The sequence below is a fragment of the Pristis pectinata genome, chromosome 2 (assembly GCF_009764475.1).
Source record: "Pristis pectinata isolate sPriPec2 chromosome 2, sPriPec2.1.pri, whole genome shotgun sequence".
In the NCBI taxonomy this organism is placed as follows: Eukaryota; Metazoa; Chordata; class Chondrichthyes; order Rhinopristiformes; family Pristidae; genus Pristis; species Pristis pectinata.
This window is the reverse complement of record NC_067406.1, coordinates 100,132,516-100,159,709: the sequence shown is the minus strand read 5'-3', so window position 1 is coordinate 100,159,709 and position 27,194 is coordinate 100,132,516. Positions and strand designations below refer to the sequence as shown.

Below are 27,194 nucleotides of genomic sequence, written 5' to 3'. Positions count from 1 at the left end.
CCTGTAATCCTAAATGTTATCCACAAGGATGTATGATACACGGTAGTCCATAGACAGACTCTGAAAGTACACCCTCCTGGTGTTAAAAAATGCATAAAGATCTATGTGGTGCATTTACTTTGGACACAATATAGTAAAATGTCCTTAAAAAAAACAGGAGAACTTAAACTAGCCTTCTCATTCTGGCAAGGATTTTGCCTTTCCTAACCCATTGTAAAATTCATGTACTGACAATCACATGGTTAGATTTTTAATTTGCTATTCACAACATCTAATTCCATGCAAATGACTCCCCTCTCTCTGTACACACAAAAGAATGCCGTGGAGCTTTTCACAATCACCACTTTCCTTCGCGTTAAAATACTCATCATCCATTTAACTGTAATTTCCTTAAAACCTAACTCTCAAAGTTAAAATATTCCTGAGTGTTTACTCTTAATCCACAAAATGAAAAGCTGGCCATTGAGAGATGAACGCTTTATCAAGGGAAACAAATTTTGGAAGTGGACTACAGTCTGAAGCTAGCTTTACTGTACTTGGCATTTAGCACAAGCAATCAATGATGACTTGTTGCATGCATGTATTTCCGGGAAGTGGAGGCTGTCCTCCTGATAACCCTGGTCAAATTCACCCCTTGGCTAAGAGTATTGAAGCAGCTTAACCAGCTACTTATTTAATTTTCTGTTTGGGGATATTTATGTAAACTGGCTGCAGCATTTGCCTACATAACAATAGTCACTACACTTGAAATTAAGTCCACAGCTGTGCAGTCCTTTGGGTGTGTTCTAGGGAAATGTATGATATTGTATAAATCCAAACACATTAATGTTTCTTTGTTTAAGACTCAGAGAAGGTTTGGTTCTTTTATGAGTTTTGTTACAAAGAGTAATAAAACTGTAAAAGTACCTGCAATAAATAACAGTTACACATGACAGAATATGATTCCATTGTTCATGGATTCACTTTCACTTACCCCCTGGAACACTATACCAAGCTCCTCCATTTGTTGTTCCATTAATAAAGCTGCTGTCATCATCATCCTTGCGGCATGGTTGTCTATTAGGGTTTGACATGACTGGATTTAAAGAAGCATAAGCTTCAGCCAAGCTTTTAAAAATCTTGTCATCTGGGCATGCACTATATTGATGTGAAGAACCTGACAAACAAGAATGCATGTTTGAAACAAACTGCGGAAACAAATACAAATCGTTTCATTGGAAACGTAATTTCACTATTGCAATCACTAATACTAATACATAAAGGTACAATTCTTCCCTCATGCAGATTGATCTCAATTAGCTGTTTCATTTTGACCTGACTTACTGTACAAATGTAAGGTTAGGTTTGCCAGAAATCAAAACAGAAAATCCTGGCAAAGTATGGAGAGAGAATTACACTCACCATTTAGGAGTTAGGCGTTTATCAGTTTTGAATAAAAGTAATAAACAGTCATCAATCTAAAACATCAGCACCGTTTCTCTCTCCGCAGATACAGCCTGACCTACTGGGTACTTCTGGCATTCTCTTATTTCAGATTTCTAGCATTACGGTGTTTACTTTTGTCAGACCACACTTCAGCCTATACAATAATCTTTGGACCAATTAGACAAATTTGTACAAATACCCACTGCTGAATCCACCACTGTTGCTTTTACACAATTCACCACTCCTGTTGCTTCTGAAATGCCATCAGATCTAATCTAAAAGTCGTCTAGGGAGCACTCCCCAGCAGAACTAAACCTTAACAACTACAGAGAGTGACTGACACAAGGAACTGCAGATGTTGGAATCTGTAGCAAAATCTCTTGACCCACCGAGATCTGCTGGAAGAACTCAGTGGGTCAAGAGGCATCTATGGAGGTAAAGCGATAGATAACGTTTTGGGTTAGGACTCTGAATCAGAACTGAGAGTATAGAGGGAAGATAGCTTGTGTGTAGAAGTGAGAGGGAGTGGTGAGGCGGAGGCTAATAGGTGATAGGTGAAACCAGATAAGAGGTGGGAAAGCTTAGGCAGATGGAACAGGGTGGAGGAGGGAAGGAGAAGGGTAGAAACAGAGGCTGGTGGATGATGGGCAGAACAAGATAGGGGAGGGATGATGAGCAGATGGAACTAGGTAGGGGCGGGGAGCAGTAAGGGATAAGAAAGGTGAACCAAGGGAAAAGAAACCCAGGTGGATAGGTATGTGGATGACGGGTAGATGGAGGGTAATGAGTCTTGGCAACAAAGGGGGAAGGAATGGAAAAGGTGAACAAAGGCAGAGAACTTCAGTGGACAGTTGGGAAGCGGAGCGGAATGGAACAGAGGGGGCATGGGTTACCTGAAATTAGAAAATTCAATATTCATACCATTGGGTTAGTAGATTATCCATGGAATATGAGGTGTTGTTCTTCTACTTTGCGTTTGGCCTCACTATGGCCGAGGACAGACAGATTGCTGTGAGAATGGGAAGGGGAGATGAAATGACCTGCAACTGGATGCTCAAGGTGACCATTACGGACAGAGTGCAGGTGCTCCACAAAACGTTTGCCTCGTGTGCTTGGGCTCACCGATGTAGAGGAGGCCACATCGCAAGCACTGAATGCAATAGATCAGGTTGGAGGTGGTGCACATGAATCTCTGCCTCACCTGAAAGGTGGACATAAACAGCCAACAGTGAAAAGAACTCAGTGCTGCCTGTGAAAATGGAAAATCCAAGTTTTTGATGGGTGTGCCTTTAATGCTTATGTCATAGGCATACTCAAGGGCTAGTCATGTGACCTCCTGTGCATGCCAAACAGACAGGCACACTGTAAGATTCACCAAAGGGCAAGAGTGTCAAACTCCATTTGGAATTGGCAGGGTAGCTGAGGGTTACTAGGTTATCATTGCTGTTATTGTCATGCTGGTGAGCTACAGGGTCAGAGCTCCTGCCCAATATTTGTTTGCGGTATGGATTTCCACCATGTAACTAGAGTTTCCCATTTGCCTTTACCGGTATAAGACTTCTAAAATATCAATGTCCAGAAAAGCACCTTAAAGACATATGTATCAATCACTTTGTGATCACATTTGCCAATAATGAAAAATCTTAGTTGTTTTTAAAACTATGAGCTGAGGTGTCATCAGGTGTGGAAAATCACCCATCGTTCTCCATGATGCTTTTTACCTCAGGTTTATCAGACGGAATTGTATATTTGAAAAGGTTATGTCAAAAAACATAACGTTGACCAAATTAAAACCAAAGTTAGTTGTCAGTACTGTAAAATTTTGAAAAATCAACTTTGTATTTGTCTGAAGTGGGAAATTTGCATTGAAGCAAATAGCTGTGCTGGAGCTTTCCCCACAACTGCTGCTGCACACACTCCTGGTAACAGATGAGGTTACTTACTGCCCCGCTACACCACAACATGGATTTTTGCCTCCTGCCTTGCCATTTTGTGGCCATCACGTTCAGTCTTGAATCTGAGCATAACAGTGCTAACCTCAGAAAGTAACATGGTGGCATTACTTTGCTCTCATTTGGTGTTTATTTTATGCTATCAAACTTCATTTTTCAAGAAATTTCACGCATACTTACCTGTTCGAGTCTCATCGTAAGGATAGTTTGCTACAACATCACCACCATGAAGATTTGCAGAGAGCACAAATGGAATGTCCATGATCCAGTGAATGACGGCTTTTACCTCAGGAGCGAGCTGCAGAAATAATAGTACAATAATGCATCAGGCAATAGATCTTCCAAGTGCTTGGGATGTAGAGAATATTCATATACACTATGAACTTGGCCACAAAGACTTTTGTACCCAGGATGTTAATCACAAGAGTTTGGATTTGTTGCACAAAATCTTTACGTATTTTCAATCAGTGCATGTTTTTTGTTTTATTATTTCCTGAGCCAGTGATTTACTGCTTGTATTTCCATTCATTTAGGTTCACAAAGTTGCCTGTTGCAAAAAAAAACTACTGGGGGAACTCAATGGGTCAGGCAGCATCTGTGGAGGCAGATGGATGGTCGACGTCTCGGGTAGAGACCCTACCATCAGGACTGAGAGTGCAGAGGGGAGTGTAGAGGGGAGAGTGCCAGAAGCTTGTTCACTTAGTTCTCCAGTTGCCTGCTGGCTCATCCTTCCCTCACCTCTTTAGACCGACCATCTTCCCTCTACACACTCAGTCCTGACGCAGGGTCTCAAACTGAAATGTCAGCTATCCCTCTGCTTCCACAGATGCTGCCTGACCAGCTGAGTTCCTCCAACAGTGCCCCAGAGTACAGGAACTGCAGTCTCTTGTGTTGCACAATGTTGCCTGACAGCCTCTGACTACACCACTGTGCAAAACTTTCTCTTTAATTTTTTTTTAACGCTTTTCAAATTTGCTTGTCATCCTTGCGCAGGAACCATGTTAATCATCTCTGTACCATTCCAATTTTAGTAGAGGTGCAGATTAAGCACAGCTGGAGCTTCAGAGAGCAAATACCCCACCTAGTGGATTTGTTGGGAGTAAATTCAAATACATGCCAGCTCTGTGCACAATACCCTCGAGAATAATACTGTCAAACAGTATCATAAAATTGCAGGACAAAGGCTCTTTCCAGACATGTGCACTTATCAGCAGAGTAAGACTATATAATTTGTAAACCACATATTATCAGTCTCTATGGCCTAAGGCTAGAAATAAAGACAGTACATCATGTTCCACGAACAAGTTACTGCAATAAAACCAGTAACCTACAGGACATTTTCCCATTATGCATGTTGATTTTCCCAGTTGCTATTCTCAGCAAATGCCACAAATTAACTTTGGTAATCCCACTGGGTGTATGGGACACACACACACACACACACACACACACACACACAAACTGGCAGAAGGGCAGAAGCACCATGTGACAGCAGTCTTCAAACCAGCCAACAATAAAACATTGCCACTGATGGCGGGTCCAGTTTCCACAGAAGGAGCAAAATGAGGGAATCACACACTATAGAACAGTACCCTACAGCCAATCATAGGTTACCATTTTGTCTGGTTATTACAAACACTCCCTCAAACGACATCTTCAAATCTGTAAATAACCTGAAATACACCACAAAACATTGACTATTTGTGATTAATTAGAACAGTTGAACAACTGTTCTGTGATATAAAGAACAGCAGTTCTGTGTTCACCAGATTCATCTTGGATGATGGACCCATTTGAAAGGCAGATGACATGAACATGCATAGAGGGATAATTTAGACAAAGTGAATAAACAGTAGACTGATTTATAAAAGCAGAGGAAACAGTCCATAGTATGGCAAAAGTCCTTCACTGAATAATTCAAGGCACATTTACAATCTGCAGGACTACCATTGTACGAGTAAGAGTTATTCATTGAGAAAACAAATATAAATGTGTAATGTAAAAATACAAACTGCTGGAGGAACTCAGTGGGACAGGCAGCATCTGTGGAGGCAGACAGATTGGTTGATGTTTTAGGTTGAGACCCTGCATCAGGAGTGAGAGTGTAGAGAGGAGAGCAGGGGGAAGATAGCCAGTATAAAGAGGTGAAGGTGGGGGGGGGGGGGGGGGGGGGTGAGGCAGGAGATGGCAGGCGATAGGTAGAAACAATTGAGGGGGGAGATAATATGCAGATGGAGCCTGGTGGGGGATGGGGGTGGGTAGAGTCAGGCTGGGGGGTGATAGATAGATAAGGCGAGAGAAAAAAAAAGGGACAAATGAGGAAAGGGGAGGTGGAAGTAGAGACAAATGTTAGAAGGTGATAAGTGGAGACACAAGAGGTGACAGATGCTGGAATCTGATAAGTAAGGAAGGTAATAAGTGGAACCAGATATGGGAGGGATGATGGAACCAGTTGAAAAATGTATTCTGAATTCTATCAAGTACCAAACAAAGTTCCACAATTCTGATTTCATCAGGTATGTCTTATAGCAGCTCTTCCAAATCACCACCTATTGTGGTGATCTTGAAAATGTAATCTATCCTGTCCAGTTTTAGTCTCTGAACAAAGACGACTGCTAGAAGTTCTGGAGCAGATAACATTGGGGTTTCAGCAATGAAAGTAGAATCCCTAACTGCTTTTAAAACAGGTAAATATTTGGAAGATTTGAGGTCCTTTCCTGTGCTTTCATATCTAAAACATCCTTCCTATAAAGCTATCTTCACTTTGATGTGGTATTTTCGGGCTCCTGAAAAGAATCAAAGAACTGCATGGCAAAGGAAGCTGTTTGTCTCTGTTTCATATAAGCACCAGTGTCCACTGTCTGTTGTTTCCCTGGACCCTCCCAAAGTTTTACTTTTCAAATATTCAATTGCTGTTTCTAAAAGGGTGCTCTATAACATAACCATAAATAAGTTCCCTTCTCCTTCCCTCCCTTCTCCACTCCATCCCTTAGGTCTTTTCTTAATCATCTGAACTTTATGCCAACTGGTAACCACATTCATTGTTTTCCATTTACCTGATTAAAGCTCTCCTCAACTTTGAAAACTTCATTCAGATCCCCTCTTAATTTAAAGATTCTCATTTTCTCTGGGTTCTGCTCTGAACTGAAGCCAAGTGTCATATTTCTGTGTCAATCTTGGCAAAGACAGGGACTGAATAAGAGTTCATTTTTCTAAATGTAATATAATCAAGGTTCAGACATTTAACATGATCAGTTTTGTCCTTGGAATCTGTGCCTCAATTATATAAGCAGCTAGAGCCCTGGGATGCTTATTTTTCACCTGCATCCAAATTGTCCATCACTATTAAAGTATGTGCACCTAAAGCCCAAAAGCTCAGGTCTCCTAAAGGTTTTATCATTTACAGTTCCCTGCCCCTCTAAGAGTAACATGGTCCCTTCACTTCAGCTCCTTTAATGGGCATAGGAGCCTATGCATTATAGTACTAGAAGGCTAAGCTAAAGCTTACTGTAAGTAATGATCAGGGTCTAATGGTCCACAAGTTCAGAAAATGAGCTGCTCATAAGTGGAACCTGGTCATAAGCTGCCTTATCAAATCTATTTTGTCTGTAAACCAATGTGTGGGTACTGAGCAGCAGTGAATTGTCTATTTTGTCCCAGGAACCTGTAGGCACATCCTACCTTTGTATTTTTGTCCACAGAAAGCTTCATGTTTTTCAGAAGATGGTTATTGGGTCCTCCTTCCTGTTCATAAACGTAAGCTATCCTGTCGAGATCAGGGAAATTTCTGTTGAGGTCTATTCCGCGCGCGTTGGTGCGGCCCACTAACCAGTCCTTCAGATCATTCACCTGGAAGAGAAAAGCAGGGGAAAACAACACATGATCAAAGGGCCATGGGAGCAACGGCAAGGCTGGTTTCCCCAGCTGTTCAAATAGCAAAAGGGATCATCCACCTTTAGGACAGGATGAATAGGAACAAATTTTCTCAGAGAAAGAAGAAATTATAAACCTAAAATTCAGAAGTATGCATATGCTATTAAAAAGAATTAGAACTTAAAAGACAACCTAACCTTTCCACTATACTAAAATTAGACAGAGAATCAAAATCAATACAGAGGAGATAACCTTGAAACTACTCGAGGATTTTGGATTTAGTATCCTTTTATTTGCCACATTGCATGTACTTACAGCTACCTAGTACGGAACAATTGAGAATCATAAAGCACAGAAACAGACCCTTTGACCACCAGGTCCATGCCACCCATTATACCTATCTACAATTAACCCCATATGTCCTATTTACCTGCATTTGGTCAGACTTCCATACAGGAGGCAGGAAATAAATAGAAATGTATTTGGACTTATCTTTCTCTCCATACAACGAACATCTCAAAGCTGTGTATACAATAAATTCCCTTGTTAATAATGAGTGGCAGTGTACCTATTAATAACCCGTCAAATATCGACCCATTCTATTGTAACATCGATGCCATCTTCTGGACAGGATTATATTTTGTCCCAAGACTTTTTCTGTCCACAAGATGGTGCCAGAATCCAATTTGACACAAGAACAGGAAATCATTTGCTGAGTGCAGGATTTTAAGCTCCTGCTTGGCACATTGAAGTGACTGTGTACAACTGGCAATGTTGAATTACTAGTTCCATGTGCCTCACATCTATTCAGGAGTAAATGTGAATCAAAAAAACTGCATATGCTGGAAATCTGAAACAAAAACAGAAAATTCTGGAAACACTCAGAAGATCAGGCAGCAGCTGTGGAAAGTGAAACATTTCGTCAAAGTCTAACAAAGGAACTTCAATCTGAAATATTAACTCCATTTCTCTTTCTACAGTTGATACTTGATATGACGAGCATTTCCAGCATTTTCTACTTTTGCTCAAGGGTAATGCTAATCCTTATGATGATAACCTTGCCACATTAGGTCAAGTATGTACAGATAACACAAACTTCTCTCTGCACTCTCAGACAAGCTGCACAGACAAACATTCTTCCGCGCGCGCGCACACACGCACACGTCACTAGAGTCATTGCCTCCCAGTTCCATTGAGTTGGGTTCAATCTTGATTTTTTATGCTGTCTGCATAGAATTTGCATGTTCTCCCTGTGACTGTATGCGTTTCCTCTGGGTGCTGCAGTTTTCCTCCCACGTCCTAAAGACGTGTGGTTGGTAGGTTAGGTGGGCATTCTAAATCACCCCCACTGCGTAGTGGTACAATCTATACATCGACTGTTTATTTCCCTCCATAGATGCTGCCTGACCTTCTGAGTTCTTCCAGAATTGTGTATGTGTTGCTCCAGATTCCAGCATCTACAGAATCTCTTGTGTCTTCATAAAGGATTAGTGTGAGTGGGTGCTTGATAGCTGACATGCTCATCAATGCTCATTGATTTGTTCGCAGGTCGATAGGGTTGTTAAGAAGGCATATGGTGTGTTAGCCTTCACTAGTCGGGGTATTGAGTTCAAGAGCCGCAAGGTAATGATGCAGCTCTACAAAATTCTGGTTAGACCACACTTGGAGTATTGTGTTCAATTCTGGTTGCTTCATTCTCGGAAGGATGTGGAAGCTATAGAGAGGGTGCAGAGGAGATTTACCAGGATGTTACCTGGATTGGAGAGCATGACTTGAGGATAGGTTGGGCGAGCTAGTGCTTTTCTCTTTGGAGAGAAGGACGATGAAAGGTGACTTGATACAGGTGTACAAGATGATAAGGGGCATAGATCGAGTGGACAGTCAGAGACTTTTTCCCAGGACGACAATGGCTAACACGAGGGGAGATAATTTTAAGGTGATTGGAGGAAGATACAAAGGGGATGTCAGAGTAAGTTTTTTTTTACAGAGAGTGGTGGGCATGTGGAATGCACTGCCTGCAGAGGTTGTGGGGGCAGATACATTAGGGACATTTAAGAGACTCTTAGATAGACACATGAATGATAGAGAAATGGGGAGCTATGTGGAAGGGAAGGGTTAGGTAGATATTAGAGCAGGATAAAATGTCGGCACAACATTGTGGGCCGAAGGGCCTGTACTGTGCTGTAATGTTCTACGTTCTATAGTTGGTGCAGAACACAGTCACACTAATTCATGCTGTATAACTCTTATGACAAACCAGAGATAAATACACACACCACAGACATAGGTGCAAACATACACAATATACCCATGCTTGGATTTTCAAGAGACCTACTTTCATCTCGTGCCTCCAGACCTGGAACAGTATTTCTGTTTCACTTTGGTTCCTATCTCACAACAGTGGAGCTGCTCCCACAGCAGCACAGTGGTAGTTTCTATACCACAGCACTACAATGGGTCGGCAAGGCAGCTTCTCAGGATTTTCAATGGCAATTAGGACTGAACATTAAAAACTGACTTCCCATCCATACCAACCTCCTACAAGAGATTATGGGTAAAGTTTGTAAACCCAGGGACACAGCTTCATTAAATGGTATCACTCTGTTGTTACTCGTCTCAGTGTATGTTTAAGCACAAATTATGAGAACCAAATAAATCATGCTAAACGAGGTTATACACACAATCAATACTACAAAATCTTGAAGCTGACTTTTCACCCCTGTGCATCCCCTTACTGTCTGCTTTCCATGCGACTTAACTGCCCTAATACCTCTGTGCCATGCTCTCTCAGTGGATGGCTGCTATCTTGCAGCTGTGGAGGGTGCAGGTGGCTATGAAGGATGAGCAGTTGTAAGACCAAGTTGAATTGGCATGAGACCAGCAGCTGAACCGGCCACAGGAAGGGCAATGGTAAAGTGCATTGGCGGCAGCACAAATACTATCATTCTGTGAATTAATTTTCATTTGTGCCACCACCATTCTATCAGGACCAGGTATGAGCAACAGGAGTGCCAGACTGATTACATTTGTATATTGATTTTAATAATGAAGATCTTCAGCCCATCCGAAGCTGAAGGAAATAATGTCAAGACCAGTAAGGATAGATCCAAATGAACTGGGGATCCAAATACCCAAAGGATTAATTGGCAAGCACACAGTAAGAGCTGGAGGTAGGAGATTAGCATGTGAGCTGCCTCTACCACAAGCCTCCCCCACCCATTTGCACACCAAGACCCCCTCTGATCTAGCCCTGAACCCAGGCCTCTCTCTTCAATCTCCTCTCAAGTCCACACTGAGCCCACTGGACCACTCTACTCTCGACTACACCATATCTATCTTCGTGGTTTTCATCCAAGATTATATTATGTGCTGTCTTCTAAAGCTGCTAAAGTTAACCCAATTGCTTAAAAAAATGCCTTCAGTTCCTCTGTCATTAAAAACTATTACCTCATCTCCAAACCTCCTTTCCTTTCCAAATACATCCAGCGCCACCTCCCAGATTCATCCGCTTCTTTCTTGCCACTCCATTTGTGAATTTCCCATGCTAGGTTTCCATCCTTGAAACAGCCCAAACCTAAGAGCCAAATGACTTGCGTATTCCCTCAGTGACCCTCCTGACTCATCCTCAATCTCTTTCTCTTCCCCAGTTCAGATTATTTCAATAATTTCCTGCCTGCCCCATTCTCATTTACTTCATTCAAAACACGGCTACCAGTATAACACACCAAGTGTCACTCGCCCATTGATCTTGTGCTGCATCTCTCAATTCAATTTTAAATTACTATTTTTAACATTGGATCCTTTTCATGACTGGACCATTGTTGATCTCCATAACTTCCTCCTGGCCCAGATAACCTTTCCTAGACCAGGTAAGCCTTGGTACACATGTTCCTCCAACTTTGGCCTGTTTGTTTGTTCCCTCCGTAGTGGGTATGGCTTGGTATCCTGGCAACAAGCTCTGAATTCCCTCCCAATTCACCACCCATCCTGTTCCCTTGTTAAAATTCACCCTTTCAATCTTGCTTCTCATCAGTCCTCCCAATACTGCCTCCTTAGCATGCAATTTTGTTTGATTGTGCTTCTGGGAGGTGCTTTTCCCTATATTTTATCATCAGCATCCATTTTGAAACAGACTTCGTACTTCTCAGTAATCTTCCAATGGATCTCATGTTTTGTGAAGTAAGGGGCCCGAAGATGCATATTGTGGATCCAATGGCAACATTGAAGGGTGTGAGAGGAACTCAGAGGGACCATTGTCTCAAAGGTGGTGAACAGAAAGCTGGCATTGAAGGAGATGGTTACAAGTTGCAGTGAGGCTGAGGATAAGCAACAACAATGGACACAGTCACATGTGTGACTTTGACAATACAGCTGGAGCTAAACTGGCACCAAAATTTTCTCAAATACTGAGAAACTGCTGCACACTTCTGGTTTTGCTCTTTAGGCACCCATGGGGTTTTTCTCTAATAAATAGTTTGCTTAAAATCTAATGATTCAAGCAATTCACGGTAAATGTATCCTCATGTGTGGAGCTAAGTAGTGATCATGAAGTTCCCAGATGAAGCCTCTGTCCACACTGAGTTGTTGATTTCAGGCCAGTGACTCTACATCTGCCGTTGCCATTTCTGGTCTGAGCTGCAAAGGCTGTTCTTTGATCCCTGCTGGAAAATGGATCAGGTGGGAAAATGATCAACCTTGGCTATGATGACGTGTACGCTTGAATAGCTTGTTGAATGTTACTGTGTAAACTCACACATGAAGAAAGAAATCATTCTTACCTCCATTTCAGTTTGACTTAAAAATAAATCCTTCAGCAGAGTGAAAGGAATTAAGTCTCAGATGAGCTTTCAACATTTTTTTCAAAAATGAATTCTTCAAAACAATTTTTTTTCAGTTAACTCTCCTTCCAGATAAACAGGGGTATCTAGATCAACATTCTTCTAAGTATCCGAGGTGTGGACCTCAGGTGCTAGAGCACATGGTCTCGACTTACCTGTGAAAATGCCTTCTCAAACCCATCAGGATTCATGGAGGGCATAATGTGAATCCGTGTGCTGTGAATCAGTCTGACAATCGTTTCATTTCCTTTCTGGTATTCATTGCACAGATACTGTGCCAAGAAGACAAGCAGCTCTCTTCCCACTGCCTCGTTCCCATGCATGTTGCCAACGTATTTAAATTCTGGCTCTCCTGTAAGGCAGACAAGGGGCATGAGCATTTGTAAAAGGTTTGTACCCCTCGGGCACTTCAGAAACTAGTTGAAACATTTCCAACTTTACAAAAGGGAAGTGAACTACTTTGCTTCACTGTCATAGGCTTTGCCTAAACTTCAGATAATAGGAAGATTAAAACAACCTGTTCACTCAATGTCAGCCTAAATTGCCTGCTTGGAAATAAGTGAGCAGCTAACAGCTCATCCCACTGTAAACATCTGCTCAATCCCTGCTTAAAACTGCCAGAAATAGATAGTGGTGGCAAAGAATTGTGAGGAGTTCAGTCACCTACCCTCAGAGACCCAGGGTGATATTTTGCTTAGAGACTGAGCGAAAAATTCTCAAATACTTATGAACAGGTATTTAATGATATAGGTGGGGTAAGATCTAAACCATAATCAAAGTAGCAGATTTACTTTCTCAGGGAAAAGGAGAAAGTAAAGATTCTTTAAAAATGTTTCAAAACACTGTACTTATGTTGCCATCAACTGACTAACAGGGAGGTGCAATTGGTCTTCATCAGTAACACAAAACTCATGCCAGTGAATTGGCAGCCAGTTTAACCTCAATGAAAAAGAAAAGTGACAAGGTATGAAACAAGCTGTGATCACTAGTTCCACCCCTTGCTTATCCAGTAGATGTAACCCCTACAGAATAACCAAAGTAATTAACACAAGACCAAAACAGTTATTATAAAACCATGGAAATAATTTATAAGTTTATGAAGAACTTCACGATTTAAAAACATTTATTTTTAGATGAATCTGCAAAAATATTCTCAAAATAACTAACAGATAACAACACTGGAAAACAATTTTCACCCAAACGTATCTCAACATGGTTGGAGAAACAACATAGCTCCATCCATGTGCTCCACACCAGAGCTTTCTTGTCCCCTTCCAGATTTAGATACCCACATCTAAATTCAGGAACCATCTGCTGCTGCTTTATTCTAGCTGTTCTTTTTGTCACTTCTCTAAGTGAGAGATTATCAGCCAAAAGCTTTTGGTAACAACTTCCCTATGAAAAGACAGTGAAAGATTGCCCACTCATTTTACTTAAAAGCTTTCAGACAGAACTGGCTTTCATTGCACTGGAACAGCATGTAAACCCTGATTCAATCTGCCAACACTCCATGCCATCCAATCGCCCACAAATACCCTTTTGTAGTTTTATAAATCTCACACTTGTGATGTGGTTTTTGTTTTAAAACTTAAGCTCTAAAGTGAATTCAAATAAAAGCAGGCAAGGGAAGAAAATCCATTCACACTGGGCTTCAGTATGAACTAAAGGAATGCACAGATTTGCTCAAACAACAACTTGCTTTTAATGTAAATTTAGAAACCAAAATTAAAGCAAAAGATGGCTTGCAATTTTTCTTATCTGTAATGAAAGGACCCCTTCTTTTGAAATGCATTATCTCAGTCCTTCTGGTGAAGGTTTTCTCACAAATTTGTTCTATCAGAGTTGCAGAATTGGGAGTAGCTTAGATGGGCATCTTGGTTGGCATGGATGATTTGGGCTGAAGGGCCTGTTTCCATGCTGTATTCTCTATGACTCTGACTCTAAATAAGCCCAAGTCCAAGCATTACATGAGGTAAGGATGAGACTGAACCACTTTTACTGAATGGGGTGATCTGTAGCATGTATACTCTGTATCTGCTCTTCATTCTAACAGGCAGTACCTATGCTTGAATGGCTGGAGCAGAACTGAGGTACACTCTGTGCAGTTTTAAAACCAGCAATAAAGTGTTTAAGAACAAGAATAATTCTTTGTTCAAGTGCATCGTCCTTGCATAAATGATCACAGTTAAGGCCATTAACAACCACATTGTACTCCTCATCACCTACCTCATCCCACCTCCTTGCACCCACCTCTGCCCAGTCATTTACATATGCAGAGATACAAGAGATTCTGCAGATGCTGGAATCTGGAGCAACACACACAAAATGCTGGAGGGTCTCAGCAGGTCAGGCAGCATCCATGAAGAGAAATAAACAGTCGACGTCTCAGGTCGAGACCCTTCATCAGGACCGGAAAGGAAGAGGGCAGAACCCAGAATAAGAAGGTCGGGGGAGGAGCACATGCAGGCAGGTGATAGGTGAGTTCAGGTGATGGGTGAGTCCAGGTGAGAGGGGGAAGGTAGGTGGGTGGGGGAGGGGGGAGATGTAAGAAGCTGAGAGGTGACAGGTAGAAGCAGCAAAGGGCTGAAGAGGAAGGAATCTGGTCAGAGAGGGCAGTGAATCATGGAATAAAGGGAAGTGGGGAATAGATGGGCAGGTCATGAGGGCAGGGGAAGGGGAAAGAGAGAGGGGAGGGGACCACAGGAGTGAGGGAAGACAAAGGAGGGGGAACGAAAAGGAGGGAGAAGAGGGGAGGGGTTACTGGAAGTTAGAGAAATTGAGGCTGTCGGGTTGGAAACTCCCAAGGTGAAATATGAGGTGTTGCTCCTCCAACCTGCGTCTGGCCCCAACATGGCCGCAGAGGAGGCTGTGGATAGTCTGGGAGTGGGATATGGAATTGAAGTGGCTGGTCACCGGGAGATCCTTGCTTTTGCAGCAGACGGAGCAAAGGTGCTTGACGAAGCGGTCACCCAATCTGCGTCGAGCCTCACCGATGTAGAGGAGGCCACACTGGGAGCACCAGATGCAATAAATGACACCCTCGGATTCACAGGTGAAGCACTGCCTCACCTGGAAGGACTGTCTAGGGCCCTGAATGGTGGTGAGGGAGGAGGTGTAGGGACAAGTGTAACTCAATGTAACTGCAATGTGTAATGAATTGACCTGAACGATCGGTATGCAAGACAAGTTTTTCACTATACCTCGCTACAAGTGACAATAATAAACCAATACCAATACTTAGTGCAGTTGCAAGGATAAGTATCAGGAGGGTCATCTGCGGGGAGGGGTGAGTGGACAAGGGAGTCGCAGAGAAAGCAATCCCTACGGAAAGCAGGGGGGGGGGGGGAGAGGGAGATGTGCCTGGTGGTGGGATCCTGTTGGAGGTGGCGGAAGTTGCGGAGAATGATGTGTTGGATGCGGAGACTTCTGAGGTGCTAGGTGAAGACAAGGGGAACCCTGTCCCTGTTATGTCGGGGGGGGGGGGGGGGGGGGGAGGTGGTGGTGTGTGTGGTTAGGGTGAAGGCAGATGTACAGGAAATGGAGGAGATGCAGCTGAGGGCTGCATTGATGGTGGTGGAAGGGAAATCCCATTTACTGTAAAGAGGACATCTCGGAGTGAAAAGCTTCATCATGGGAACAGATGCGGCAGAGGTGGGGAAGGGGCTGGCATCCTTGCAAGTGACAATGTGGGAAGAGGTGTAGTCAAGATAACTGTGGGAGTCAGTGGGTTTCTAAAAGATGTCAGTGGTGGATCTGTCTCTGGGAATGGAGACAGAGAGATCCAGAAAGGGGAGAGAGGTGTCGGAGATGGACCAAGTAAATCTGAGGGAAAGATGGAAGTTGGAGGCAAAGTTGATGAAATTCAAGAGCTCAGCATGGGTGCAGAAAGCAGCCCCAATGCAGTCATCAATGTAGCGGAGAAAGAGTTGGGGGAGCGTTACTGGTGTAGGCCTTGAACATGGACTGTTCCATGTAGATGACGAAAAGGCAGGCATAGCTGGGGCCCACGCGAGTGCCCATGGTTACACCTTTGGTCTGGAGAAAGTGGGAGAAGCTGAAAGATAAGTTGTTGAGGGTGAGTACCAGTTCTGCCAGACGGAGGGAGGGTGGCAATGGAAGGGACCTGGTTGAGTCTGTTGTCGAGAAAGAATCAGAGAGCCTTAAGGCCTTCCAGATGGGGGATAAGAGTGTACAGGCACTCGACGTCCATAGTGAAAGTGAGGTGGTCAGGGCTGGGGAACTGAAAGTTGTTGAGGTGATGGAGAGCATGTGGTGTCACGGACATAGGTGGGAAGGGACTGGACCAAGGGGGGCAGAATGGAGTCAGGACATGAGTTCAGTGGGGCAGGAGCAGGCAGAAACAATGGGCCTAGCGGGGCAGTTGGGTTTGTGGATCTTTGATAGGAGGTAGAAACCGGCAGTGCGGGGTAGGGGAACTATGAGGTTGGAGGCATTAGAGGGGAGGTCGAGGAGAGAGGAGGGAGGGGAAGATGTGCCTGGTGGTGGGATCCCTTTGAAAGTGGTGGAAGTTGCAGAGAATGATGTGTTGGATGTGGAGGCTCATGGGGTGGTAGGTGAGGACAAGGGGAACCCTGTCCCTGTTATGTCGGAGGGGATGGATGAGGGCAAACATGCAGGAAATAGAGGAGATGTGGGTGAGGGCAGCATTGATGGTGGTGGAAGGGAAACCCTGCTTACTGAAAAAGGAGGACATCTCAGATGTCCTGGAGTGGAAACTCCAGACTGGTTATTCTTCCAATTATTGCTGTTGTCAAGCTATTGGAAATGCCCAATACATCAGGCAGCAGCTGTGGAGCCATTCTCCATCTCTCTTGTCTGTTCTCATTCATCTGCTATTTACATCTTCCCCAGATAGATTAAATGCCTTCACTACCCTCCCTCAGTCAGCACCACCACCATTATTCATCCTTTAAGAACATTCCCTTTGTTGTCTCCACATCTCAACTACTTAAAGCTTGTTTGATTTCCATCTTTTTCCCAGTTACAATGTTGAGCATTGTCTTGGAACATTAACACTATTTCTCTCTCCACAGATGCAGCCTGATCGGTAATTTCTATTTTTATGACTTGGGATGTTTTATATGTTGGAAGAGCTACTCAACTGCACTTTCTCTGTAGTTTCTTGTTAAATTTATAATCATGCTCCTTCCTGACTAGTACCATCACTTTTTATCAGTGGGCAGATGAAGGTCCATGGACCACAATCAACATCCTGGGTGTCACATTAAGCAGAGACTCATCTGGACCACCCATATAAACACCATGGCAATACATGCAGGTTGAAGGCTGTGTATCTTGCAGTGAGAGACTCACCTTCTGGCACACCAAGGCCATTCCACCATCTATAAGCCAAAACTCAGGAATATGATGGAATACTCTCCATTTACCTGGATGAGTGCAGCACCAACTCTCAAGAAGCACAATACCAGAACAAAGCAGCCCACTTGACTGGCAACCCATCCACCTGAGACACAGTGACAGCAATGTGTACCGTCTGGAAAATGCATTGCAGTAACTCACCCAGGCTACTCCAGCACCACCTCCCAAATACCCAACCTCTATCACCAAGGGCCAGGGCAGGAGGCACATGGTAACATCACCATATGCAGAGTGCCCTCCAAGTTGCACACATCCTGATGGGGGAAGAAACATTTGAATTGGTTATGTGGGGCAGGTGATAAAAGGAGAGCCACGCAAAAAATAATGGGAAAGGAAACACCAGGTGCAGGAAATCCAAAAGCAAAAAATTGCAGATGCAGACCAATGCTCATACCAGAGATAAAATACAAATGTTGAAGACACCCAGCAGGTCAGGTAGCATCTGTGAACAGAGAAACAGGACAACGATCTTTCACCAGTTCTGTTGAAAGGGCATCAAATAGAAATGTTAACTTTGTTTCTCTGCCCGCAGGTGCTGATTCACCTGCTGAGTATTTCCAGAACTTTGTGTTTTATCCCCATGCAGACATTGGTCTGCAGGCAAGGAATGGTGTCCTCATTACCCAGGCATTCTGAATGCCCACTGAAATCAAGACAGTGCTGTACAAGGCACTTTGGAGGAAGATTGCTGTCTTGATCATTCCATAGGATCACCCCCAGAAGGTAGCTATCCAGCTTGTCTGTAAGGAAGTGTAGCCAGATATCAGGCCATCACTAACCATTAGTCTCGCAACCTTCTCCGGTTACTGAAGCATAGGTTGTTTTGCAATACACGCCACAAATCTGGACCTGTCTCTTTGCTGAGTCCAAATCCTGTGAAGTCTGATCCCGTGATCATTGACAAATTAGCTTAAAGTTATGGCTGATATCTTATGAGTGATCAATTGTCAATAGTGGCACTTGATCAGTCTGATCACAGGTTTGACTTTTTCCCATGTACAGGATGTAGGACAAACTTTACCTGAATACTCCTAAAGTAGTTACAGCTGAGTGGGTAATGAGGGCGTAGAGGTTTTGCTGAGAGCCCCTCCATTAGAAAAAGGAAGCTCTACTGGACTGCAATTTCACTGCAGATCCAGATACGCAGGTTGACAGCACTGGCATGCAGTTAGAGTGGGTGGGTGAGGAAGGGAGAGATCAAGGTTTGGGAATCAGGGGAGGCTGATACAATTCACTTCCGAGCCTCATTATGGACATGGTGATAGGACTTCCATTGATTAAACACTGATGCCAGGACCAGAAGCTAGAAATAAATAATTTAAATTATCACAAAGGTAGTTACAAGAAACAGCAAAATGTCCTATAACTCTAGTTGTCTTTGTGCTGCCATTTAAACACCCTATCAACTAAAACTCCGTCAGATTGCCATGGTAACCAGCACACATAGTAGGCAGAAAAAGTTACATTTGACCACTGGACACTGTAAAAGGATGTTTTCATAGAGACACTCATTCAGCTGCAATTGCAAGAGAGCAGTAACCACAAACCACCTCCTTCCCTTTTCACTCTCAATACCATATTCCTGCACCAGACTCATAGAATAAATGATTTGTGGGCCTCTAATCTCTAATTCTGCAGACAGACTGGCTTGGTAGGGGGGGTGGGGGAGGCGGGGGGGTGGGGGTTAAATCAGTAGAATGAGCACAGATCTACTTGTTGCAACGGTGAATAGAGAGGTAAAATTCTAATGTACACCCTGCAAAAGGGCGCTGCAGCCTTTTAATGCCGTCCTCTGCTCCGACTGATATGAAGTTCTGGATTGGTAGTTTGTACAATCCACCCAGGTATGACCACAACATTCTTGGGTTTGCAAAATGAGCATAGTTAAGGGAGAACAAGATTTTATCCAGTTTTGGAGAATTTATGACCTGTCTGCACCTGTTTTGACACAAATAAATCTCTGCCACACCAACATGAAATGTTTCTGCTCTTCACACAATTATAGCTACAGCCTTTGACCATTTTATTTTGGAAATCTTGGCTGACTTGAGTCAATTTTAAAATGTTGGCCCATATCCTTTGTGAACTGGATTGCAAAGGCTGCAAATCATCTGTGGTTACTGCAGCTAGCTGTGAAAAGAAACTTCTATCCTTTTACTCCAGGCTGTACTGAAACCCACAGGGCACATGTTAACCCAAGACACTTGGTTTTCTTCATACAGTGATCACATTAAAATCAACCCTCACTTTGTCTCCAGTATACGGGGATGAAGGAAGCTCTGATGTTGTAAAGGTGGAAAAGCAGGACATGGTTGCTACTCTCTTTAGATAGGAGATAAGGTTGTAAATAAGATCTCTTTACTAGTCACATGTACATCGAAACACACAGTGAAATACATCTTTTGCGCAGGGTGTTCTGGGGGCAGCCCGCAAGTGTCGCCACGCTTCCAGTGCCAACATAGCACGCCCACAACTTCCTCACCCGTACGTCTTTGGAATGTAGGAGGAAACCAGAGCACCCGGAGGAAACCCACGCAGACACGGGGAGAACGTACAAACTCCTTACACACAGCGGCCGGAATTGAACCCGGGTGGCTGGTGCTGTAAAGTATTACCCTAACCGCTACACTACCGTGCCTGCCCGCACGGTATGACGGTAGCTTTTAAGTGTGTCCAGTGGTCAAGTGTTGCTGTCTTAAAACCTGAACTAAACAGAATTAATATCTGTACTCAACAGATGTAAGAAAATCTGCAACAAAAACAAAAATTTTGGAAACACTCAGCTGGTCTGGCAGCATCTGTGGAAAGAAAAATAGAGTTAGGCATTCATAAGGAACTCTGTTCTTTTAAATGAAAGACAAGAGATTCTGCAGATGCTGGAATCTGGAGCAACACACACAAAATGCTGGAGGAACTCAGCAAATCAGGCAGCATCCATGGAGGGAAATAAACAGTCCACGTTTTGGGCCAAGACCCTTCATCAGGACTGGAAAGGAAGAGGGTAGAAGCCAGAATAAGAAGGTGGGGGGAGAGGAAGGAGTACATGGTCAGGGGAAAGGTGAAATGAAATGAAACATTTTTTAAGTGAAACATTTATTAGATGTAACTAAACCCTATTCAAAAGTTGCAAATAAAGAGATAGCAAAAATTATGCAAATTAAATCCAACTGTCTTGGAATTATATCTGAGGCATCATATTTCTACTTGGTCAAATTCCCCTCATATCCCCCAAATTCCTGAACCACAGTGCCATAGCTTGAAGAGCCATTGGCTCACATCTCTGGCGACCATGGCTCAGACCTGATTTCTGGTGCTGCCCATGTGGAGTTTACATGTTCTCACGTTCTGAATGCTCCAGTCTCCTCCTACATCCCAAAGGTTGGCAGGTTAATTGGCTACTATACATGGCACCTCGTTCAGGGTGAGTAGTAGCAACTGAGGGGAGAGGGGTCTATGGAAATGTGGGTAAAATTAAAATAAGTTGATTATTGTAGGATTTACACAAATGGACGCTTGATGGTAGGTGTGAACTCAGTGGGCTGAACGGCCTTTCCTATGTTGTTTGGCTCTGTGATTCTAGGAGTCTAAAAGGATATTGATGAAACAAGTTTTCTTGAAATTACGACAATTTGAAGATGATCACAAGCAAAAAGCACTATACATCTTATTTCACTGTCAGTAAAACTTTTGAAAGTCTAAGATGAACTTGTTGATGAGGTACTTAGCAATTAGACATAACTTTTTCCATTCTGAGCAATGTTTACTAAGACATTTTCAGGTCAGCACTTACTGAGTTAAAGCCTCAGTTCAACTACTTACTACTCTCCCAGTTCTTTGCTTTTACCAGCATTTATTGATATTTCCCCGCCTGTTAATTATTTAACTTTTTTCAAAATCTGCATTCAAGCTGCATATTTGGAAAGGCAGTTTATAAAGCTAGTTTTTGGTGATTTTATTTTTTTAAATGGCAATAACTCACAAAATAAGGGTTCTGGGCTGGTAGCTGCCAAGTAACAGTAGCAAATTAACACTGAATCATAAATCAATGCTACATCCATTTTCCTGCTACTCTTGTATCAATATTCAAAGTGCACACTCACAGTGCAGAAAATTTTAATACCACAACAACAAAATTACCAGGAGGAACCACTTCAACAACTCAACTAATGACTGAACTCCTCCACACAAGCACATCATCTGAATCTTTCTTGAAAAATATAGATAGCAGACCCTTTAAAACTTTGAGAAAAATAATGTGATAGCACATTTTCAAAAACAGCAGTTAGCAAAGGTAAGAGTTTTCCTGCAAACAATCATGAAATATTTTCATTGTTTTGATACATTTACTTAGACGACAGGCATTTGAAGAACAGTTTCTCTCCAAGTCTCTCACTGTAATCTGGAAACCTGCTGAAAAGGTTACATCTGTTCTCAGAAAATATGATTTTCCTGTGCCAATCATGAGCTTTGAGACAATACATCAGAGCAAAAACTTAATAATTTGTAGATGAAATATTACATATTTTGAAGCCTGTTCAATGTTAATAGAAATGCCCTATATTTGTTATAATTTTCTACTCAGAGCTTTAAATCTCCGTTCAATCTTCACCAAAAACTGAGAGCAAAAGAATCATTCACATTGGTGTCAGTGTAGCTCGTTACGAAGCAGAATCAGCTGAGAGTCTTATGGTAGGTGTTGCGTCAAAGAAAAGAGAAAGCCCTTGGGAGATTTGTGGTTATGAATTTGAGAACTTGAAAGTGAAATCCAAGAACTGAAAGTTATTTAAAGAAATTCTATAAGACAGAATCAGCCAGTCTTGAACCTTGAACTTCATTATCATTAGGCAATAGGCAACGCAAGTGTTACTTTCAATAACGAGAATTAACTTGTCCAGGAAGATTTCTATGATTACACTAAAGTATCTTGGCTTTGTTTATCTGGTAAAGTCAGATGCATTATATTCCTTCAGCATTAAACAGTGACATCAGAAACCTTAAAGAATTAAAGGAAGGTTGGTTTCAGCTTAACAGCCATGCAGCAGGTTCAGTTCCAGGAACAGCAGTTACTTCCTGCAACCCCTCCATATTATTTGCAGTAAGGGTCATTTCAAATCACATAAAATTGACAGTTATGTACAAAAGGATATTAACAGTATAAACAAATCAAACATGCATAATTTCTAATGTATACAGATAGCAATTAACAGTAGATTATGTATCAAAGACTCAATCATTCTAACAAGGCCAATTCAACAGTAATGTCTACAAATATCCTATGGAAAGAGATCACCTTTCTTTCCCCACATTGTCTGTGTTACTTCTTTCCTATAATCAAAAATGAGCCCCCACAGCTTATTCTTATCTTCAAAACGTTTAAAAACCCCTGTACTTGAACCTACTTCCATTTGTCAATTAATCATTGTGGAAAGGGTAGAAGGACAAGTGGGGTCTTTGCAATGGATAACTATTACTCCCTTAAACTATACTAATAGAGAAAAAAAAATTGCATTTAAATTGTACCTTTCATGATGTCCCAAGGTACTCTACACAGTTGTACTCTACAAAGTGGAGGCTCTGTTTTAGTGCAACACTCAACAGCCAGTATGACCTGATTTAGTAATGTTGGTTGAAGAAACATTGTTGGCCAGTCTTGGGCTCCCTTGCTCTCATCCCAGAATGGCCATAGAATCATTTATGACTAGCTGTGACAGCAATTTAAATATCACATCCAGCCATGCAGCATTCCTTCAGTAAATGCTCTGGAGTATCAGCCTAGATAATGCATTCATGCCTTGCTGTGGAATTTGAATACACAACTTCTGACTCTGTAATAAGAGAGCCACCACTTGCTTATAGCCAACTTCCAGTACTAATGTAGAGCTAATCAATATTGCCTTCATATCACACAACCAAACTGAATATGAAAATTAGTTTCTAGGAATTACATGTTCAGATATTTGAGTATAGACTTAACAGAACAAACAATGCAGAACTATAGGTAAACGTTCATGGGATTGAGGGTGCTGTTTCTGTTTCTCCCTATTTGGTTATACTTCAAAGACTGCTCCAAAGAACCAAATCCTCAGTACAGCAGTACTCAATAAGGTTGGAGAACAGGGTGAAAGAGGCTGGCCTAGGAATCCGATTACGTTGTTTTAAAAAAAACACATTTTTGTTCTTTTTGGACAGTGAGCTTTTGGGAATTACGGTACTGACCAACCACCATATGTACAATGCATGTAGGGACGGAGGCACTTGGACTTGTGCAATATTGTCAGTCAGCATTCAAAGCACAATTAATCTTGCATGATCTCTTCACCACATATGCACAACTGATGAAAATCAGGAGCCTCAGCTACAGAAGCTGGTCTTAATGGGTTGTCAGGTGAGTTAGGAGTGCTGCCACATATTGGAGCTAAAACATATCGGGCTGGTGAGGCCACACTCAGAGCACTGTGTACAGCTGTGGCCACCCTGCTATAGGAAAGATATGGTTAAACTAGAAAGAGCGCAGAAAAGATTTATGAGGATGTTGCCAGGACTGCAGGGTCTGAGTTACAGGGAGAGGTTGGCCAGGCTAGGTCTTTATTCCTAGGAGTGTAGGAGAATGAGCGGTGATCTTATAGAGGTTTATAAACCATGAGGGGCATAGATGAGGTGGATGGTAGCAGTCTTTTCCCCAGGGTAGGGGAGTCCAAAACTAGGGGGCATAGGTTTAGGGTGAGAGGGGAAAGAGTTAAAAGGGACCCGAGGGGCAACTTTTTCAGGCAGAGAGTGGTGAGTATATGGAACGAGCTGCCAGAGGAAGTGGGTGAGGCAGGTACAATAGTATCATTTGAGAAGCACTTGGACAGGTACATGGAGGGGCGAGGCTTAGAGGGATATGGGCAGAACGCAGGAAATTGGGACGAGCTGGGTGGGGACTGTGGTCAGCATGGACTGGTTGGGCCGAAGGGCCTGTATCCGTGCTGTATTGCTCTGTGATTCTGTGTAAATCAGAAGGTATAATCCTGCTCCTGTACAAGATAAATGGCCTGTCCCTGTTTGAGCTGCTGTTAAGTAGTCCAACAGTTAAGAATCCTCCAGGATGTGATGCTCCTCTTTAGGTCCCTCTTATCTTCTAATATCTTAATTGTAGCCATACCCCTCACCACCTTAGAATGAACTCCACGGAGCTTCATGCCTCTCTCTGCCTAGCCTATGCACTATCTTCTACCAGCCTCCAAACCAATTATCATCTCCCTGATCCCTCACCACAGTCTTTTCTCAGAACCTCTGATCTTTTCTCTGGATCACTGATCTACTTCTTGGCCTCTTCCCCAAGTTCTCCACAACTCCTCTCCCACCTCTTCCCCACTCCCAGATCATTTCCCCCTCATTCTATCTTTTCCCTATTTGTACTGGCCTGATCCCCAGTTCTCCCATTCTTCCACCCACCACACACTCCAATTTACTCTCTGGACATGTATAACTGCTGCATGGGAAAAATTAAACGACATCAAATTTAAAGGACTCCATCTTCAACATGATGTGCTTCCAACCATAAACATTTAAAGAAAATCTGCCAAAATTCTGGATCAAATGAGGAAAGGAGAACTAAATTCGTAGGCAATCTGCAACATCATTGAGAGTTACTTAATTACCTGTGAAAGATTGCAAGTGTAAATATTTGAAAAAATATATATAACTACAATCACAATTAGATTTTCTAAACCCCCTAGAACATTTTTCAGGGCAAGGCTTTCTTGACTCAAAAACTGTCCTACCTGAGAACAATGTCCTTTAATGTTTAAATTTAATTTTTTACAATAATAGAAACTTGGAAAATAGGAACAGGAATAGGCTTCTTGGCCTTGAGTCTGCTTTGTCATTGAACATTATCGTGGCTGAGCTCTATCCCATATCATATTTCCTTCTTTCTCCATACCAAAAATAATCCATTAGATTTCATCATCTTCAATGTAGATAATTAGTGTCTGACTTTACTTGACTGTTCAGAGTTTCCCACATTGACATTTTGTTCTGCTAATGGCACACGTTGCTAAGATACTGAGCTATTTGTGGAAGTAATTATCAACAGACAGATGTTCTCTACGTTACTTTATGCAATTTTTGATGCTGGGTACTAGTCATTGATTATTTAATGCAGTAATATTTGAACAATTGTTCAAACGTGCATCAGAAAACACTAGTTGACCTTTGGCGTTCCTGGCATCCATCAGGATCCTAAATTCTTGGAAATTGCCATGACATTGAAAATTAGTCATCATCCTAAATTCCAATTTTCTGGATGTAACTTTTGACCCCAGCCTTCTTTCTTAACAGTATGGGTTCAAGCTGAAGACAGTCACAAAAAATCTACCGTGAAGGTTCAATGCCACGCTCAAGTCAAAGGTAATGTCTTTTGGATAAGCAGATAAAGAGACACTCAGCTGGTAAGATCCAGAAGAGTTCATCTGGATATCCTCAACAACAAAGGCAAAAATTGAAGGACAGAAATTCATCCTCGGTCACTTGCACTAAGTATATAATATGGTGATGGCTGCACATTGGCATCCAATATTGGTTCCACTGACTTCATCACAACCAAATTTTAGAAGTGGATTACAATGCGTAGTCACTAACATATTGCATGATGATTGTTTGTGGCAAATGACAAATTTCTATCCCTGATACCTGGTCAATTACCTCATTTTTGTTTGTGAGCTGGTTCTACGGGTGGATTGGCTGACACTCTTGCTCACTTTATGCCAATAAATGTATTATATTGGCTTTGTGGCATGCTGAATTCCTTAAAGAGTTCTTTTGATCGGACTGAAGTATGACTGCATAAGAATACTCCAACTGGCCCTGTTCCCAATAGTTTTATAGATACTGAACACAGAATTCCAACTACTACTAGCTGGATAAAGGTAAACTTCAACATAGCTTTTTCATTAAATAATGCAAATTTCATACATAATAATTATTACAGATGTTACACGCATTTCACAAAATAATGGCAAATATCAGAGACCACAAGAAAATGCTGCCTCTTCCTTTTACTCCCACTCAAAGTATCCTATTGCACATAATTAAAATTTCAAACGTGGGCAAATCTATCAAATGCTTAAAACACTGAAGTGGCTCAGAGCGTCGTTTATTGCTGTATATTTGTTCTGACTTAGAGGCCCATTGATTTATTGTTAACTAAACTCATATTACCAGTATTTCCTTCTTTTTGCCAGGGCAAAGGCCAGATCATGAAAGCAAATTTTGCAACAGTACTCCAATTTCACCATCAAAGTTTTAGCAGAAAAGTTGAAGAAAAACAATTTGTGCCAATTCTTCTGCAGTTCTCTCAACCCCTCTGTCAAAATTATTGCGACCATGTGGGTGAAGTCTCATAGAAATGCACCCCATAATATTCACCAAATAAGTGACAGTTGCGGTGGAAAAATTACTTTTGATAGCCGAGATATTTTGGATACAGAAGCAGTTCTGTGTGACTAGAGCAAATAATGGAGGGGCTGTTCAGATGCAAAAAAAAAACAGAAGCAATGAAATTCATATAAAGTCATCTGACACAAGGGAGAAGGGCTTTAACATAGAAAGGTAGAAGTGCAAAAAGTGCTCAACACTCTCCAAAGCTGACACAGGAAGGTGAAAGTACTGAACCTTGACTAGAGGCAGCACTGTACAAGGTAATCACGGTGAACTGCTCAAT

The 27,194-nt window shown here is 42.3% G+C and overlaps 1 protein-coding gene and 1 non-coding gene across 2 annotated transcripts in view; both read right to left on the bottom strand.

Annotated features, from left to right (window-relative positions):
- The window catches only part of cpe (carboxypeptidase E), a 63,192-nt gene that overhangs the window by 17,973 nt on the left and 18,025 nt on the right, over nt 1–27,194 (bottom strand). Inside the window, exons 2-5 of the mRNA XM_052010227.1 lie at nt 12,244–12,440; nt 7,059–7,226; nt 3,558–3,675; nt 974–1,156 (exon numbers count right to left, since the gene is read on the bottom strand). Coding sequence (XP_051866187.1) covers nt 974–1,156; nt 3,558–3,675; nt 7,059–7,226; nt 12,244–12,440 — 666 coding nt within the window. The remainder of the gene's footprint in view (nt 1–973; nt 1,157–3,557; nt 3,676–7,058; nt 7,227–12,243; nt 12,441–27,194) is intronic.
- Nucleotides 4,326–4,428, bottom strand: LOC127567582 (U6 spliceosomal RNA). The gene has a single exon (XR_007955921.1). It is a non-coding gene; the product is annotated as a U6 spliceosomal RNA (small nuclear RNA).